At 37.9% G+C, this 20,662-nt stretch overlaps 1 protein-coding gene across 6 annotated transcripts in view; it reads left to right on the top strand.

Annotated features, from left to right (window-relative positions):
* Nucleotides 1-20,662, top strand: part of ATPSCKMT (ATP synthase c subunit lysine N-methyltransferase) — a 107,101-nt gene that overhangs the window by 5,480 nt on the left and 80,959 nt on the right. For 3 of the 6 annotated variants that reach the window (XM_080382064.1, XM_080382065.1, XM_080382066.1), the window contains exon 5: nucleotides 3,422-20,298. The exons of 2 other annotated variants lie outside the window; for them this stretch is intronic. In XM_080382064.1, coding sequence (XP_080238190.1) covers nucleotides 3,422-3,619 — 198 coding nt within the window. In that variant the 3' untranslated portion in view covers nucleotides 3,620-20,298. One more of the 6 variants, XM_080382069.1, reaches the window with a different exon arrangement.

Raw genomic sequence — 20,662 nt, 5'->3', positions numbered from 1 at the left:
AATTTTGGTATTTTGATTAATTATTAGAATCTTTATATATATATAGTTTGAATGCATATGGAGGAGTGAAACAGAAATATCCTATAAATGCTATTCTGTTGCTTCTTTCTCTGCTAAGGAAGATACAGGATGAAATGAGTGAAGAGCTTTGTGATGCTATACCATAGTACATACACTGATAACTATTTCTGTAGTAGTAACAGGAAGATGCAACAAGAAGCCTGATAAAGCTTCCCTGTTCACTGTTTTTTCTATGTAACAGCATTGGAATTAAGTAACTAATTCAGATTCAAATTGTAACTTATGTTGCAATCTGAAGCGAAAATGCATTTTTTTTCTCCCCTACTTTGGTGGTTGGCATATTAGTGTGAACCATGATGTTACTTGTGCTACAGATGTTGCCAGTTTTGGATGATATGTGCTCGCTGCCTTCAGTTCCGGGAGGGGGCAGTGTAAATACTTGAATTGCAGTCAGAAATTCTGCGATTGCACTGAGGGGAAAAGTGCAGGTGGAGAAAGATATCTCGGTGAACTAGAAATAAAAAATGCCCTGGGAGAATGTGAGTAAACCTAGCAGAAATATGGCTTAACTTTAAATGTAATGGTATAAAGTGGGATAAATTAGTAACAGTTATTTTAGAAAGAGTAGCTATAGGGTTCAGAATACCTGCAGTAAATTCAGTAAACACCATGCTAAATTCTTCTAATAAAAATTCTGTCATAAATGTAACAAATCCAAACATATGAACTACTCTGTTTCCTGAGCATTTGTTTGCTCATGATCCCCTTCGGATCTGTGAATGCTTATTATCCTGAATTACTAAATTGATTTTCTAGAAACTGTAGTGCATTTTCTCCTTTTTTTTTTTTTTTTTTTTTTAACTGAGGGCAATAGATCACTTTAGCTTTTTTAATAATACTAGTCTGATTTGATGCTGTCACACAGTTCTTCTATTTCATATCCAAGATTAGCTTACAGAACATGGATTTATTGATCTTCAGGGAAGACTAAGACCTCTCTGTTCTTGCAGGCATCTGGGGGAAGGTTGTTTATCTATGAGTCATTGTAGAGAGACTTTTACTTGTTCAGGGTGGGATGACAGAATTCTTACCAGGTGTTTGTGTTCACAGCTTCTGTGTATTTTAACTAATTATGTACTGTACAAAAGGTTTACTAAACTGTATATTGATGTAGATATAAAAACCCCACAACTCTGGCTTGATATAAAATACAGGATGATTATAACACCTAATGTTACTGAGATTTGCCTGAAGAACTAGTTTGACTGTTTAGTTTAAGAACATAATTCTTTTTGGCTGAACCATTAATGACATTTTCTAATTGGAGCTAATACAGACAGGAAATGTAACTTTCATAATTATTACTTAAAAATTAAGCATGTCTATGTTTGGAATTTCTGTAACAACTCTAGTCCTTCTTTTTGTGGTGTCTCAGCTCAGTTTGAGTTATCCAAGTAGGCTTATTTTTCTAGTTTATTTAAGGTGTGGTAGCAAAAATGTTTAAAAGCATTTTTGTATGGATGAAATCAAAGCATAGAATACCTAAAAATATGCAGAGGTAACTCTTTGATATATTAGATCTATGACTATAATTTTCCTAAAATACTCCATTATAAGCCTAAAAGTATCTATTATATGATGATACATCAGAGGCACACCCTGCATGTATGTGATAGTGGAAGTTATCTGCAGCCTTTGGAAATAGATTTTCTTCAGTCTTGTTTTCTAATAATGTTCTGTTGTGATTTTTTTCTTTTTTTGTGTGTGAATTTTATATGTATTTTGTGTCCATGACTTAAATTGAGCTGTATTTGTAAATAATTACTGTCCTTTTAACCTTTTAATATCTAAATATTATGCCATGATATCAGAGTAACAGTTTTTTACATGTAATAGAAATAACCTATAGAACCTGCTGTTATAATTACTCCCCGAGATAGATACAGTATGTAAGAATAAAAGGAATTCCAAATGGATGCGCACTAATCTGCTTAAGCAGATGACATCAAATTTTCCAAATGACAAACTTGGCTAAATCTATCAAGTTTCTTTTTTTTTTTTTTTAAGATAATCACTGTCTGGGATGGGAAAATTTTCTTTGATGTCTAGATGTATTAATTCATCTTTCACTTAATTCATAGCAGAATTTGCAAAGTATCTGACTAGGCAGGGTGTTGCTCTGTTGTGGAAGAGTAGTGTTATTTCCCTTGACTTTCATATCTGCTCAGTTTTTGTGAATGGAGGAAAGCCAGACTGTAGGTCTTCAACCAAGGTGGTTGTGCATAGTGATATTTGACATGGTCTGCCACAACATCCTTCTCTCTAAACTGTAGAGAGATGGATGTGATGGTTGGACTGTTTGATGGATAAGGAATTAGCTGGACGGTCGCATCCAGAGAGTAGTGGTCAATGGCTCAATATCCAGATCGAGACGAGTCACGAGTGGTGTCCCTCAGGAGTTTGTATTAGGACCAGTACTGTTTAATATCTTCATCAATGACACAGAGAGTGGGATCAAGTGTACCTTCAGCAAGTTTGCAGATGACACCAAGCTGAGCGTGTGGGTGATACACTGGAGTGAAGGGATGCCATTTGAAGGGAGCTGGACAAGCTCGAGAAGTAGGCTCATGTGAACCTTATGAGGTTCAACAACGACAAGTTCAGGGTCCTGCACATGGGTCAGGGCAACCCCTGGTATCAATACAGGCTGCGGGCTGAAGAGATTGAGAGCAGCCCTGCAGAGAAGGACTTGGGGGTACTGGTGGGTGAAAAGCTGCACATGAGCCAGCAATGTGCACTCATCGCCCAGAAAGCTGGAGCTAACAAAGCTCAATTTCAATCGTGTTTAACATGCCAGTACTTTGTTATAGAGTGACAGAGAGCAGAATGTTGGCTTTGGGCTGTTGGCTGTATGATGTTTTGGTTGTTCCAGGCTCTGTCTTGAAGTTAGTCTAGAAACTGAGAGGTGCTGGTCTTTGAGTATCACATAAAAGTTCATGCGACTTGGGGTATCATAAATAGAATAAATTCAGGGGGCTGAATTTTTATTCTCTACAGAGAAGAATCCCACTTAAAAAAATAATTAATTGGAACACGCAGAGTCTTTTCTTAATTTGTGGAGTTATTAGTCTAAGGGATTATCTACAGTTTTTGATTGAGATTTTAGAATTTAGAGTTAAGATTTTCTTGATCTCACCAAACAGGTCACAATAACCATTTTCTAGTTTTAGATGTTCCTTGGCAGTTCATCAAAGCCAAAATGTGTATCATAAATACTTCCCTTATTTTTTTCCCAACAATTCCTCAAGCCATGGACTTCTTTTGAACACTTGAACTACACTCTGAAGAGAATGCTTCTGTCTTTTACCGCTTCTGAAAGCTTTTTATTGTTGCTCAACAGATGCCACAGTTGGAGAAGAAGCTGGAAGAAGAACTTGAATGTAGTGCCAGAATCATTGCCTGTCGTTTTCCTTTCCCTTGCTGGATCCCAGATCATACTACTGGAGAGGGAATAGACACTGTGTGGGCCTATGATTTGAAACATTCTAGAGGATGTGAAACAAAAAGCTTGGAAACTACACCAGAGACAGAATCCTAATTTATTTTTTGTACTGAAATTTTTGGCTTTGACTTTACCTGTTTAAAGATAAGGTTAATGTGAATAGAGCCCCGTGTCGTGGTTTAACCCCGGCTGGCAATCAAGTACCATGCTGCCACTTGCTCGCTCCCCCTCACCCAGAGGGATGGGGGGGGGGATCAGAAAGGGAATGTAAAACTCTAGAGTTTAAAGAACAGTTTAATAGGTAAAGCAAAAGCCGCACACGCAAGCAAAGCAAAGCAAGGAATTCATTCCCCACTTCCCATGGGCAGGCAGGTGCTCAGCCATCGAAGGACAGCAGGGCTCCATCATGAGTAACGGTTACTCGGGAAGACAAACGCCATAATGCCAAATGTCCCCACCTTCCTCCTTCTTCCCCCAGTTTATATACTCAGCATGATGTCATATGGTATGGAATGCCTCTTTGGATAGTTGGGGTCAGCTGTCCTGGCTGTGTCCCCTCCCCATTTCCCGTGCCCCTCCAGCCCTCTCGCTGGCAGGGCCCGAGGAACTGACAAGTCCTTGATTTAGTATAAACATCACCCAGCAACAACTGAAAGCATCAGTGTCCTATCATTGTTCTCACATCAGAGCCAAAACACAGCACTGTACTAACTACTATGAAGAAATTAACTCCGTCCCAGCTGAAACCAGGACACCCAGGATCTGGACATAAATATTTACTAAAGTAGCTGAAGTACATTGGTTATTTGAAAGCACACAAAAGCAGTGAAAGGTGTAGTTAAATGGCTTAATGTGGTTAGTAAGAATTATAAGAAAGTTTTATAGAAGTGGAAAACTTTAATATGGAAAGTGGGATAAGATGCGGTTCACTACTCTTAAAGGGAATATATGTATAAGTTAAAATGCTCAAATTAGCAGACTTAATATGTGCTTTATTTCTGAGCCTACATAGCGTTTGTTACTGGTGTTGGAAGTGGTGTGCAAGCGGCTTCTCAAACGAGCCATGGTTCCCAAATGTCTTCATTATGTATGCCAAGTAGGCATACTGATGAACATTGAGCATCGTGATGAACCTGAAGTTTTATAACTCGGCCTTGAATGTGTACTTTTAAAAGTTGAATATGACACAACAAGCAAATATAACAAGTTGCTTATTCATTAACACAAGTGCAGCCCTTGAGTATATTAATGTATTTTTATTTAACTTGTTAAGTGAAGACAAAGCTGCAGAAATGTGCTCTTACTGAACAATTATTGGTACAAGCCTTTACAAATTACAAATATTTTTCCTAACCTTTCTGATTTAGAAAGGGTTTCAAAAGTCACTTACTTGGCAGTGAAGTGTCACCACTTCTGTGTACTCAAACCTTGGATAAGGTATGGGTGAGAGTTGCTTACTTCAATGTGTCACAAGACTCTCTGACTCCAGAGCCTAGTTGGTCTGGCTAGCTTGGTTAAATCTGATTAGACCTCATTTAATTTATAGTGTGATGGGAAGGGAGGTTTTCAATCGGGCATCTTTTTCCCATCTACTTTTCTATGCCATTTGATGAGACCTCAGAAACTCATGGTATTGCTGCATGGCTTTTCCTTGCAAGTGAAGCAAGTTCTGGATTTTTGCTGATACTGGTTTGTAGTGGGGTACCGTCACTGCCATGAGGTTTTCCTTTTCTAAGATGGTTACAGCACTTTTCCATTTTGTAACAGTTTGCTTACTTGGTCTTTCTTCTGGTTCTCGGGTAAAGATATCCTGTTTTCACCCATTAACAATTAGTCAAATTTTATCGTTAGCCTCCCCTGGCCCCAGTTAACATATAGACTGTTTGTTAAGCAGTGAATACATAAGTTTGTCAGACCTTTGCATACATGATACCCATAGAATGAAGCTACAACAGGCTAGGGAATTGTCATGTGGCTTCTAGGCACTCATTACCACAACTAAAATTAGCTCAGAGAAGTGCTTAGACGCTACAACTTCAGGTAAATACAAAGACCCTGACATCTTATCGGACACTGGGAAAGCCTGTATGCTGGAGTATATATAGTATCTGACTTGAAGAGAAGTTCAATATTATTTGGGGTGTGTACTCTACAGTTATACCTGTACCCAGGCTTTTTATTTTTGGTGCAAGAGGAGGAGGAAGGAGAATTTAAGATACACATCTACAGTGCAGATTTGAAATGGAGCGCTAGAATCGTTTTGTCCTGATAATGTGTACAAAGGAGGAGAAGAAAGGCAAATGAATCTGTTCTGGAGTCTGCAAAGGGGAGATCATTTCAGCCTTGCATGGCAAGGTGCAGCTGTAAATGTGGAGACTGTATGTGTTGAAAAACGCTGATTTCTTGTAAGCAGTCTTTTACAGCCTTTCGCTACAGTGTAGCATAATGCATCTTGTAAAACTACACTAAATATTTCTACAATGATTTAAGTGCTATGATTATTACACAGTGATGGGGCTACGGTGGCTTATCTAAAATGACTGAATTTAATATCCCAAGGCCATAAAACTGAAACCTCAGACAAAGGAAATCTGAAAATATTTCCGTTGGAAAAAGACCATACAAAGGGAAAACTGGCTAATTAAGCTGAGTCCTTGCCTAAATGATTATAAAGGAGAAGAGGAGGCAAAAGGTTTTGATCACGTGAATAGTGACTCATCTGCAGCACAGTGCTCTGACCCAGGTTTCCTTCTACTGCCTACTTTCACTAAACTTAGTTTGCAGGGAATGAAGTGGGTATTTACTTTTTCTGCTGTTTGTCGATTACATTATCATTTACCTGTTGAAAGGTAAAACTGAATTTCTCATTTCTGCCTGCAGTAAGGCTTTGGGGCATGTACTAGGAGCTATCACCTATCGCTCCAGAAATATTTGTTGAGGAGGGTGAGATGGAATTAATGATGTGATGGTCTGAGCTTTAGGAGCACTAAGTGCTGTCCTCAAGTCAAGGAGAGATTTATGAATGCTTTTAAAGTAAAGCAGAGGGCTGTTTCTTGCGCTGACCATTTACTTTTGGGGGCCTATACTGAGATAGACAATGGTCTGAAGGTTTGGAATTCCTTATTTCATAAGGAAATGCGCTGTATTTTGTGTTTCCATGGACAAAGTGTGAAATACAAAGCAAATTGTTTTAATTTACACAGGGGGACTGGGAAAGCATTTTTCTCGTCATGTCCTAAAATTTTCTGTCACTTGCTATGTTTGTTTGATAGTTTACAAGATTATATACTTAATTCTGATTTCAGTTATCACTGTATGGATTATTATGTTGATACACTTCCAATTGCTAGGGTAATGTATTATGATTTCATGGATATGCTACTTCACAGTAAAAATTTGTTTCTTCTGAAAACTGGGAAAGCCTTAGAGAACTGGCTTAATCAAATTATAGTGTAGGTCTGAAGCCAAAAGAAGGAAACCTTCAAGCTACACATGCTGTTCAATAGCAAAGTAATTCAGGTACACGGAAAACCCTATAGTTTATCTTTGTTTACATCTTCTAGTAGAATCACTTGCCTATTGGGAGTTACTTGTTTTATTCCTTTCTTGACCTGCCAGATCTTAGCAAAAAAGTTGCTATATTGCTGAATGAGTGGTGCTTTCCTGAAATATTGTAGAATATGATCTGTTTGAAAATAATACAGGTCAGAGTTCTCCAGGAGTCAGACTTCAAAATATTTTTTTTTTTTGACATTGAGACACATTGTCTCCACAGGCTTTGTGATGCAAGATCAGTTGTAGCAATGTAGCGTCTGAGTGCTACAGTTCTAATTTTGTAGTTTTTCATTTTCCGTAAATTGGCTTTCTAGGGAGGGGGAGACGGGTATGGGTACAAGAGAGCCATCTGATTGGCATGTTGTTCAGTACACTGCACAGTCACTACAGCTACACAGCAATGTCGACCAAGCTTGTCCAGATTTGTTTGTGAAATGTGCACATATTTTGTGAGCTTTAGGCGTTTCTGTATTACTGGGTGTATTGAAATTCCTGACTTATCCTCTGGTCTGATGATATGCTGCCTCTTAACCTAATATTGCTGCAAGGAAGTTAATCCTCTGTCTCTGAGCTGCTGTTTATTTCTGACTTCTGAGTTGTAGTCAGGTAAGAAGGTACAGATTCACGTTTAGAACGAAGTACCACATTTCACAAGCCAGTTGAATGGGTATGGTCTGTGGGGGAAAAAGTTCCAAAGCCCAGGTTTTGGCAAAGTCTTTCGCCTTTAATAAAGTACACAGCTCAGGAGGTGACAGAGATCTCCTGAGTTCTGCATAATTTTTTTGAGAATGGCTTGAGCTTTGCTTTTCTCATGTGTGCGTTCTTTGCAAATTTTCACCACTGTAGTACCATTCTAAGATCCACAGGGGAAGTAAGCAAAATGCTCCCTCTGTGTTTATCTTTCATGGTTTAAGCTATGGGAGGGAAGGAGGAGGGGAATCTTGTGGCACAAATATGGCAGTCTGAACTACTTCAAAAGCAGTTTGACAGACTTACACATTGAGCTGGGCTATTTCTCATTAGACAGGAGCATCCATAGTCGGCTGTGATGAGCATTCATTTGGAAATGGAGTGATAGCGGCTACCATTACACTTGAATGGACACTAATTATCGATAATGACCTCATAATTCTGTAGTTTCACTTTTCATGATGGTTTACAAATACTGAAGCATTTATTCATGAAGGGATGTGAGTCCTTCAAATTCATGGTTGAAGAGTGCAGCCTAAGATCAGATTTAATGCCAGTATATTCTGCTTTGAATGAGTTATTTTTAGTTTTACATTTGCCAAGTTTGCAGTTCTCTGGTTTCAAAACGTAACCCCGGCTTGTTTTTCAGAAGTAAAATATGTTTCTTCTAGAAGACTTCTGGAGTTCTTGATAAGAAAGTGTAGCATCTGTTTAACTTAAACATCATCCTGTCCTTGAGTGAAATCAGTGCAGAATTAATATTTTCAGTATTTTCCTTTGTATGACAATCTTTCTATCCATCCTTGCATGCTTCGCTGAGGGAGACCTCTGCATGGGTAGTTACAATTTTTTTTGTCATTATTTTTCTGAATTCTTGCTCTTATTTCATCATTTGCTTTTATTTTTCATGTTGTCTTTATAAGTTGATTGTTTAACTTCATAAACTCATCAGATCTTCTCATTTCCTTTTTTTTTTTTTTTTTTTTTTTTTCTGTAAACTAGTTGCTTTTTTTCCAGGAACTTTGCAGGAAGGAATGTCCTTTTTTTTTTTTTTTTTTTTTTTTTCCACCTAACATTTTAACGTGTATTTAACTAACCTCCTTGATTTATTTAGCAGTCTGTATGCTGAAATAGCATGACTTTTGTTTCCAGTAAATGAAAGAAAAACACATCCACCCATATAGTATTTAAACTGAAAAATACCCTTGGTCTACACTACAATTCTGACTATTTAGTAGTTTTAAGTACTTAATTTCACATTTTTATTATATTTCATCACTTGGCAAATAAATGCAGGCCTTTTATCCGTTCAGTAGATCTTTGGGTTTGGGTTATTTGTTCAGGTGGGACTTTTGCTGATTTCTTTTTCTTAGTATAATGTTGGGGTTTCTGTTGGAGGCTTTGGTTTAAATGTCAGACTGATGTTTTTCCTGTGAATTACTATGTAGTCCTTGAAGAATCACTGTAATAGAATTCAATGGAGTAGCATTAGTAAAAAATAAGTAAAACCTGCTTACCAGTAAATGTGCAGGGATATTTTTTAGCTTACTGTATACATTGTGGTTATTTTTAAAAATAAAGTAGGCTTTTGAAGACCCATATAGAGCTTGTGGCATACAATTTTGAGGTGAACAGAGGTCTTTGCAAGGTCAGAAGCAGTAAATTAATGGCTTTCAGCCTCAAGTTTGTGGGTACCTTCTGAGGAATCCACAAAAAGTAATTTAAAAAGCAGATCTACTTATCAGTATGTTTATATTTGCTACCTGTGGTTATCTCCATCCATTGGAAAATTTTAATGTGTCTGAAAATCGTTTGAGAATTCCTGAACTAAAAATATGGGTTTACGTAAGACACAAACTTATTTCCATTTAGCTAATCAATGTGAGTTTTTTCTTCTTCTGTTGTTGCTTGCATGGACTGTTGAGCCTTGAACTCTGCAGTATACAAATGTGTGAGCCTCTGTCTCTCTTCTGGTAAGCACGTAACTTCATATTTTGCTATGTGAGAGCAGCCATGTGGTTTTGCACATTCCTATTGGGTTCTGTAATTCTGTTTTTTTTAGTTGATCAATGATAGATCTCATTTAAGGGTCTAATTGCTTTTTCTCTAAGAAACTTCTTAAATCTACATTATCAAAGCACCTGATCAGCTGCCACTGAAGCCTGTCTAAAAAGCCAACAGTCCCTGTGAAACGAGTGAATGCTGTAATGTCTGCAGCTGTCCGTGCCAGAGCTCTGGTTCAGGTAGGCAGACACATGCGTAGCTCTTGCATAAGCAACCTCTTGATTCTTTGTTTCTTGATAGAAAATGAAAGTGTGAGGAGAAGACACAAAATGAATAATTAGAAATGTGATCACTGTAAGTTCTGGGAGAAAAAAAAGGTGAGTGGTGTGGGGCATAGCCAAAACCTAAGGGGTCTTCTCTGTCACTGTCTCTCTAGCCCCTAAGGTTTGATGCTGTCTTCCCCACCCCACGATTATGTAGCACTTCTTGAAAGTATACTTCTTTTTCTGTCTTTCCCATTGTTTTTTGAAGCATTTCCATACACACAAATCAAAAGATTATATGTGTCCAGATGTTCTCTTAAATTCTTTACAGGGATCCTCATCATCTATGATGTATATTTTTTTGCTGCTTCCTTTATCTTTTTTTTCAGTTCACATACAAATCAAATTTGTACTCTACCTTTACGATCAATGCAGAAGTAAGTTTTGTGGGTGTGATCGATACCAATTAAGTTTATTTGCAAACACAGATCTCACACTGAAGCAATTAAAAAGATTTTGAGCAGGAATGGGACAAGTGATGTTCATGATGTGAAAATATTAATGTTACTTGGTGGCAGAGATGGTAGGGTCTCCTGCGTTGAGACTTCAGTTGTCAGTCTGATGTGTCAAGCAAAGCCAGGGAATGAAAGATCAGTAGCAAAGCAGCACTGTTGTGTGGTATTTTAAAAGAAATGTATTTTCAAATACTATCATCAGAGGCTGCCTTCTGGTTTCATCTAACTGTAAAGTGCTGTTATTGTTCTGATAAAGTGTATGTTGGTGGGAGAACGATTGGCTGAGCTAATACAACTAGTAAACGTCTTGAAGTGTGTATTCTGTAGTACTTTCAGATAATTTTATTTAAAACACCCCCACTCCCCAATAACTTTAGAGTGACAATATTACAGATTTAAAATGGAAACTACACTTATCACCCTCAGAAATTAAAGATTAGAAAACGGCTTCTAACATAAAAAAAGTTGCTGGCTTCAGCAATGGGGTCTTATTTACCAGAGCGCATTAAGTATAATATAGGTCAGATCCAGACTGACTTAAAGAACAGTTTAAGTTTCTTAGAAGAAGTTGGCGTGTCTCGTGAACCTCCTGGGCATGCACTCTGAATTAGGTTGTTTGCCTATTCTAATAAAAGTGCTGATCAAAGAGTGCTCGTCTCAGGATTATTTGCCTGATGCAGGAAAGTTAGGTAGTCTAAGCACTTTCCAGGAAACAGGAAACCTGGAAGCTGGATCTTTCACGAGGCTTTGTATATAGCTGTTTTTTTCATGTTTGTCTGTTACTTTGGGTGATTATGAACATCAGATGATTGAAATGAGGACTTTTGCCTGCTTGGGTGATACTTAGGTGTATAAGGTGTATAAGGACGAAGGACAAATTAGAGCTTGAAGCATACATTTATTCCCTGTCAGGATAACTAACCAAAAGTGAACCTTTCTCTGGTATTGTTTTAATCTGAGTCTGGTAAAAATTTTATTTCTACAGGTGTAAAACTAAATGTTGCTTATGATTCATTTATCTTTCTATTCTGTTGTATGCCTGAAGAATCTATGTTGGCAATACAAGTCTGTTTCTATTACTGTGCAAAATACTCAGTGGATATTTTATTGGCATTGAGTGCCTTTAGTACAATGGTGAGACAGTGTTCTCTCCTGGTGTTGGATATACAGGTCATTCACTCAAAATCCTCGTAGTCTCTGAAGGCACTGAAACAAGCTTGCTCTCAGTGTAACGGGACACAGCATCAGTGTTTTTGGTAGCGCTGCTGAATTTGATCCCTCCCCCTATTTAGTGATTCTGCAAAGCAGAGGATAAATTTACTCCCAGTTTTTCTTCTGCCTAATAGTAATAGAACATTGCTCTTTTGTTTTACACTGTGTTTCTGGTACAACCTAATCATTAACTTTCCTTCACTGGAGGCAAAGACCTAGTACCAGAGTCCTTCCTCTTCAGCACAAACTTAAGAGCAAAGCTCTTTAACTGAGGACTTTCCCCTTTGGAAAGTCTTTTCAGCAGCATCAAGACCCTGTACCAATAGAGATGGAAAGGCTTTCTCTCAAATTCCTGTTGCTGATACAGATGCTGTTTGTTAGGACCACTACTGGGAACATCTTGGGTTTCCACCAAGACTTGGTATAATTACCTCTGGCTTAAGGTTAGTTCAAGGGGATTGATACTGCATCTGGTACAGAGGCTTGAAGTAGCAGGACTCTCTTGGTCTGTTTGCCTTTTTGGGGAATGTAAAAAATCAAATTTTGCTCCTTACAGTAGCATAATTTTTTATATGTCAGTAAAAATATCACAATATATTGATATAAATATAAGAATAACCTTCTGATCCTAATACTCTGGGGACAGACTAAGCTGAATGCTGCTGAATGGAGATTTATAGGTTGCAGGAGACACAGGTCTGTTCCCTCTTCAGTAAACGTGTGTTGTTCCTATTAACTTTGAGGGAATTTGTTTGCATGCGTTAAAAAAAAAACAAACCAAAAGTAGATGAAGATGATGGCAGTTGGAACCCTAGTTATTAGTTTGCATTCAGCCCTGCAGTAAAATGCAATGTTTATACAGCAGTATTCATTTTCAAACTGCTACTAAATAATAAATCTGGCAACGGTTTTGTAGGATTGGCTGATATTATCTTCACCCTTTACAACTGAAAAAACTGTAGCAAAGAGCTAATTTGTTTGAGACCATAAAAGTAATCAGTGGCAATGCTGTGATTAAAATGTCTGCAACTGCATGTCTGTGTTTACAGCTGGAAGAATGTATTTTTTAAATGGCTACTCCTGAGGGTGGCAGTACCTGTGCACTTTCACAGCTGATGGAGCCAGAGATATAAAAGTCAGATGCTTGCACGAGTCATTTAGTTCCTTCTTACTGCTTATGCCTGTAAGACTTAGCACCTACAGTGGATGGGTCTGTCAGGCTCATGATCTTGGTTTTGTTTTCTTCAGTCTTACCTTTTTATTAGCTGTTAACTACATTTGGTGTCTCATGGTTATTGCTTTTAACTGCATTTGGATCCTTCTGTCACTTTATATGTGCTACTTCAGAGTAAAGCTTACTATTTCTATTTAAAAGTGTGTGACTTTGCATTGTGTACTGCATCTTGGCCTGGTTTTATGTGAGAGTCTTGTTCTTCTCTGTTTTGATGATTTCCATTTTTTGTGACAGAAGAGTTCAGCTCTTTGGACAACTTAAACCTGTTGTTACTGGGAGTATACAATATAAATTGGCTGCAATCTGGCATAGATATTGGGACTTTTGTATCTTGCTGGTTTACTTGCCTTATAATTTTTCTAACCTTTGTTCATGGTCTGTGCCATAATTCCCTGAGGACACTGCAGTAAACATAAATGAAATTTTATTTTATGAAGTCATCAGATTTATCTGTCATGGCCTATGTTAGTAAGCCTATATGTTCTCATTTCTCACTTTTATTTCTGTATTTGTTCATTGGTACAAATTAGATGAACTGAGAGAAGAACTATTTTACTTAGGACTTAATAACTTTATCCTTCATCAAAATGGAATGTAAAATTGCATGAAAAAGTTTTCTGTAGTTGTGACTCATCAACAGCTCTTGCTATTACAACGTTCTGTCCTGACAAGCCCAAACTCATGTTACCCTGACATAGCCATCAGTTCTAAATACAATTGCTGTCTTGATCTCCTGGTTCAGAAGCTGTTGGATAGTGGTCACCTTAACCAGCTCAAAAACTGCACTGATGCATGTTATATTCATCTGCTTGGAAAACAGGCTGCTGAAATCACATGGGAATCTTACTAGGTTAGTTGCTTTGAGTAATTTTTCTAAAATGAGAGGCAACAACTTATCATCTCCAAATATGAACAAACTCAAGACAAAATACTTTTTCTACCATATGCAGGAAAATTGAGCAACGTATGAACAAACATGCTGCCTCCACCATGGCAATCAAATTGCTTATCTACCAGTTAAGTAAATATTGTCAAAGTTCGTTAGACCAGGAACAATGCAGTAAACAGCATTTCTGGTTTCTGACACTTATCACTGAATCATGAAATGTGATTGCAAAGCCTGACCAGTCTTGCCATATAAAAATGCAATTCAGAATGGGTATACAGAAAAGGCTGCTTGAGATGGTTTTCTACACAGCAAAGTGAATTATTTATTTGCTTGTTGTTGGGACCCCTCCCGCCCCCCTGTGTCCCCCCCTGCCAGTTGAAATATTAGTGACAGTCCTTCTCCAGCCTTAAGACTTAAGACTTTCATCTGCACCACCTTATGCAGAATACTACTTTGCTTCAATATGTTGATATATGTAATTCACATCATTAGAATGACATAAAGTAGGAAAAAGTGCTAAGGGGAAGAGTAATTGCTACCAATGTGGTAGTGTTATCCAGCCATAGTAACGTTTGGATGTTTGACCTGCACTGACTACTTCTGTTACGCCACATTGATAGTGCAGGAAGAGCCATAAAATCAGGTAAAAATCAATATGTTTTTCCGACTAGGTCCGAGAAGGGAATAAACAATGCAAAAAGGCCAACTGAACTGAAATCTGCTTCTGGGGAGCAAGAAGCCTATATGCTACCTGCTTTCAGAATGTTTACTAAAAAGTGGTAGAGAGGAAATGTGTATCTCTTGATTTAAATTATTTTTCTTATTCTGGAGTTGTTACACCATTGATTATATCCATATGGATTTGGGAGTATCTGTTTAGTAGACTGAGTTTTTATCAGCATAATCCATTACTATTTGAAAAAAACATTTGCCCTGTAGTTTGTATTAAAAAGAAAAATGAGAACTGTTCATTAAGGGTGAAAAGAATGTAGGAAATTGGTACAAACTCTGCCTATCTGTAGTGTAGTGTTGCCATGAAGCAAGCTGATTTTTTTCCTTGAGCAACTGTACAATAGAACTTTGATTTTCAAGGATCAAATATCTGTACTGCAAATACCAATTTTCAACATGTTTAGATGGATAATCTGCTGGAATAGATTACAATCCTCACCTTTAAAATTTGTTTACCACACAGAGCACTCTGCATTTATACCATATGCTAGTCAGTCTCAATAAAAAGTGTGTTTTCATCTGTGTTGTGGTACCAATAGGCAGATCTTCAGAAACAGATTTCCGCTTTTCTATTTTATAACACTGAAGGCAATAAAGATTTCAGAAACTATGGCATTAATGCATCTGTTCTTTAAGAAAAATTTGATACTATCTCATTTTAAAATAAAATGTTTCAAACTCTTGGCATGTTATGTGAACGATCTACTTAAGATTGACTGATATGTTATAATTATAGGGGAGCTGTAAGTTGCAGGATGTGCAAAGACTCTAATCCTTGTTCTGATTTTTTCATATTTGCTTCTTTCATATTGTTATTGTTGCTTTCACTTGCCTTTGAATTTCTGGGTCAAATTCTGTTAGTTGTTCTCCAGACACAGGTCGGACTTTTATGTGTGTACCAGCAGCACCTTGCCTGCCCCTGCCCAGCGCCCCCCCCCTCCTTTTTTTTTTATTTTCCTTCCTAGGTGCTACATTTATGGAGTTTTAGCTCAATTCATAGTTTTTCTTTCTACATTAGATACAATTTCTTAGTTCAGAAGATAGGAATAGGAAGATTTAAGTCAGTGCCTTCACCAAATAAGTTGAAGTGTATTTTAAAGCAGCCTTGTTCCTGGGTATAAAAGCCCCTTGCGGCAAATCTTTTTCAAGCTGCCAGACTGAAAAAGAAGTACAGTAGATGGTATTTTCTAGAGAAAAAAGTTTATAAAGAACTTTTTTTAATGCTTGACCAAAATGAATCTTTAAAGTACACTGCAGGCCACAGTTGCCAGTTGCCTCAAAGAAGGTGGGTGGAGGCCAAAAAGCAGAGACTTAAAATCAGGTGATGACTGTCCTGAATATTGCCAGACCAGATGTCTGTCAAAAATATGCAGAGAAGAAAAAAATGTTGAATACATAAACTTCAGCGAATGGTCTTCATGTTAACACTGCTGTTTCTTAAACGTTCTTGCTCTACTAAATATGAGGATCAGAGACCATCTGCAACCCAGACTGATGATGAGGTGGTGTTTGTCCCTTTGCCAGAGGTCCGAGTTGTACTTACATGTTGGCAGAGCCACAGCTAGAGGTAGCTGAAGGTCCCAGTTCAGTGCGCATCCAGCAAGTGAGGAGAACCTGGATGCTCACACACGGGAGTTTTCACATGGGCTTCTGTCTTTTCTGGAAGGAACAGGTTATTTTGCTGTCTCCTGGTATTTTCTGAAACAAACTGGGTAAGTGCATGCCAGCAGGCCAAATCCAAATATGAGACCTAGTTACAAAGGAGTGAAATACTACTAGACATGAAGGAAAGGTGCAGCCTTCTCTGAAGTGTGTACTGCAGAGGTGGCTAGCAACGTCACGTTGTAGTGAGAAGCTCAGAGCTTTTGTGAAGATACTGATAGTTGGTAGCGTACATGTGACTTACAAAGTAGAATTAACTTTCCATCTCCTAAAATAAATCTAGGTGGAGGGACTGAAGATATTAATTAGCCTTTCCTAGTGGTAAATCCCTCTGAAGTGTAATTGGTCTGGACCTGCTACACTTCTATATTTGCTGGCTTTAGCTGATTGAACAGTTCCTTGTCCTTTGGCCTGTGGAAAATGAAGCTGATCTTAATACCGAGGTTGCAGGCAACTTCTGCAGGTGGGGATTTATATGGTCATATGCACTTATGCTGAATCCTACTGAGTTACTCTGAATTCCTCAAATTACTCCAACAGGGTTTAATGAAACTGTAACAGGAACAAAACCTGAATTAGTTTTGCTCTAGGTCACTATTCAATGTCTACTTTTTACATGCATTTAGATCATTTAGAAGCCTCATTTTGGTTATTCTGACATAACTTTTACACATTTGCCTTTATTAGTGTTCATTCACTATGGATAATATAAAAATACAGGAAATAAATAACCTCTTATATAGTTGCAGCCCTCATTTTGTATGTGAACCTTGGTGGAGGTCACTTGGAAACAGTAACATTTGAAAGAAAGAAAATTGAACTGATAACTGAGATGCAGACTTCTAAATAGATAGTAAAGCTTGTATTCTTTTTATTGACATTCAGTTAATCAGCAGCAAAGCAGTCCTTAGCCTTTTAATGGTGGTATTGCATGTCACAATATTTGTAATGCAACATATGTTTTACATTAAAATCCTTATGAAGCATGTTCAGTTTGTTGCTACTGAGCCTTTCTAAATGCAGTTGAATCTCTTTTGCTAAGCAAATTGTTAATGATAAGGTAGCCAAATAATAATTTTCTTGTGGTATGCAATTCTGTCTCTTTAAATAGGGGACTCCAAGATACTGTAAGTAATTGAATACAAGACAGATGTAACACTTCTGTCACAGAATTCTCTAGATAAATGCCCATATTTAAAGTATTTCATCCACTGTAAATTGTATTTCAGTAACAACTGGAAGACTGAACTGTGACTGAAGCATGTTCTACTCCCTAGTCTTTATCTACAGCCTTACCTGAAGAGACTTTGTTGGCGTAATTAAGTTGGGTGCATCTGCTTGCCAGCTGTAGGAAGTACAGAGGCCCTCAGGGTCCGCCTCTTCTATTTTCAGTGAAAAGTCATGGTTTGGTCAGTGAATTTCCCTGGGCAGGCAGAATATGTATAATCTTTTGTAATGTAATAGGCTTCTAATCATAGCGCCAAATGGTTGATGGAAACTTCAGAGTTCTTAGTAACCAGCTAATGCTGTCAGGGACAAGGACTCAGCAGTCACAGCAGTATCAACTGTTTCCCACCCTGACCTGCATCTCAAGGCCCAAGAGTGACCAGCTGGAAACGGGGCTGTGGGCCGGACAGGTACTTCTATTTTATCCATTCGGTAGGTAAGAGGTTTCTTTTCCTTGATGCTCACTGCGCTGGATTGTGGGCAGGCTCCACAGGGGCTCCCACGTGTTATGGCTGTCTGCCTCTCGTGACCTGGCTCCTGGTGTTGCCTAATGTAGGTGCTGGTTCTCAGTCCTGATGCGCGTTTGTTACCAGCCTGCATCAGCCTTGTTTGCTTCCCTCCTGGCCCCGGGCTTCCATCCATCCTGTGAGCGCTGTCAGGACTGCTTGGTTAATGAGGACTCGGAAGTTTGTTCTGTTCATTGAGATTTGGTGTTTCAGTGTTGTTTTTACAAGCCGTCAGTTTCTCAAGTGTAACAAAAGCTAACAATAAGGCACAGCCCTGCGTTTGCTTGGAGAGATTGTAAGCTTTTCATTAGCTTGAGCCATGCGAGCCATTTAGTGTGCTACTGTTCTCTTGGAGAGGGTGAGGGATGTAAGTCTTTGTTTTGTTTTAATCTAAACAATGTTCTGCAAAAGGTTTGAATTCTGAAAGTCTGTGCTGTTTATGTGTTTGTCCATGTTTTCAGACTTTTGGGTACATTTCCTACTGGTTTTGTCATGATAAACGAGTAGGCTGAGGCTTTTGTGCTTGAAACCCTGACTGCAATTTGACTGTTTAATGTTGCAATATAAAAGTTGTCTGTTAATGTATTTGAAATGAACTTGAATCTGGAGACATTATTCACATTATTCCAAATGCAATTATCACAAAAAACCCCATTGTACTATTGTTTATTTCATATTTTAGATGAGATGCTGTGTTTTTTCTGCTTTTGCAATAAACGGTTTGCCCTTTTTTTTTCTTTTTTTTTTTTCTATTCAGTACATAGGCTTGGTGTTTTTTGCCAGAACTTGCTGGGCAGTAACGTGAGAGGGTTCATGCTGGTTTTATCATCTTAATGAAGATTAAGCTATGGAGACAGGAATGCTTACTGTAATGCTGCTCCTCCACACAAACAGTGACTGAAATCATGGCAACTTCACAGTCTTTGGTTCTGCAGCATTTGCTGCTTCTACCAGTTCCTGGTAAATCTGGTATTTGAGCTGATGCTTGTCTTACATGGATTTCAACTATTTTTTTCTTGATTGTTTCATAATTAATTTGTTACTTTAATAATGAGAACAGTAGCAAGTCTGTGAAAGGCAGAATTGTTCATCATATATGTTAAGTGTTTAACTTTTGCCTCTTTGTGTATATTCTTGTTTTGTTCATAGTCACTGCATGGAGGCTAACACTGATGTGTTAAGACCCGATGCAGAAAAAAATGATAGAAAGTGTTTTGCTTCCTGCCAATGTCCTTAATGGCGTTTATAGTCATTAAGAAAATATGTGTCTGAAATTACTCTTTATTTGTGAAGGATGTTTTTAACAGGTGAGTTTATGGCTCAGGTATTTATGGTGCCCTTTGCTAAAGGTATGCAATAGGGAGAAATTAAATTGATGTAATGAGATCTAAATCTTTGATCAGTAAGTATTATAAAGGCCACAAAAATGGCAGGCCAAAAATGGTTTTATATAGTAAAATGAACAAAGTGTAGATATTCTGAGAATAGCGCAAAATACTTCGCTTGCCTGCAAGCAAAATGTTCTTGTATTTTAACTTTTGGAAGGCAACTATTGAAGGAAAACGTTCTGACTTCTCTATTATTTTGTTTTCTTGGTTAAAGCTTATGGTGAAAATTTTAGTAAATTGATTACGGCTTATGAAAAAGTCTTTGCCTTTAATTAAGAATCATTTAACTTGGACAGTGAGCTCAGGAAGCTCAAGGAAAACTTTCATGAGCAGGTGGGGTCTGTCCTGAGCCCCCTGAACACACAAATATGAGCAGGACGACCCAGACAATCGATGTTGTGTGCAGCTTTGTCATGACGGTAACTCCACTGTGCTTGGGTGTCTGGCCAATGTCCCTGGTGTGTGTGAACCTTATAAGTCATGAGACAGTGCACACCTGCACTTACCCTAATCTTAAAAGATTGCATACACTCAGTGTTTCAACTATTTTTTTTTTCACTGAGTATAAAGGCGGGCAAGCTCTGGAACTGGGCCAGAAGTCTCACCAACGGGTGAATGCACGGTGCAGGATTTTTCCCAGTTGCCAAGAGACTCCTGACGTTGGCTGCAATGGGCCTTCCCAGCTGAAGTGTGGGCTTGGATGGTGTTAATGTGGTAATTGCTGATGTATCCTTTTTTTAGTCTCTGTAATGCTTTGTAGTAATGATCCAATGTTTCACTCCTATTGCTCTTTTATTGTAATGTGCATAATAACTAGTACTGTTTCCTTTTATCATATTGCATGGTATTTTCCTTTATTGTATTGTAATACAATAAACTGCATTTATTTTGTGTTTGATTTGGAATTCATTTTTGCTTGGTATCCAGTCAATCAGCAAAACAAAGCTATTCACTGAATTGTAACCTAATTCACAAATAGCTTTGACCCTGGAACTGTATTTTCTGTAAGTAAATGAGCTTTGATAAATATTGCACAAGTCTCTATGCAACATCCCATACAATGCTGTATATAGATAATTCTGCTCTGGCTGTGTTCTTTCAGTTTCTAAAATATGTGGATGACACTGCTAGTTTTACAAAAGCTGAGAAGGAGAACTCATGTATTATATTGCTATTTTTGTCCAGGTAATATATTTGGGACAGTACTTTTTGATATAAGGGGAGTAATCAGGTCTAATTTATGTAAGTGTCAGTCCTTTTTT

The sequence above is a fragment of the Falco punctatus genome (genome assembly GCF_963210335.1).
Source record: "Falco punctatus genome assembly, chromosome: 3".
Taxonomy (NCBI): domain Eukaryota; kingdom Metazoa; phylum Chordata; class Aves; order Falconiformes; family Falconidae; genus Falco; species Falco punctatus.
The sequence above is the reverse complement of the archived record's forward strand: the minus strand, read 5'-3'. Positions and strand labels throughout refer to the sequence as shown.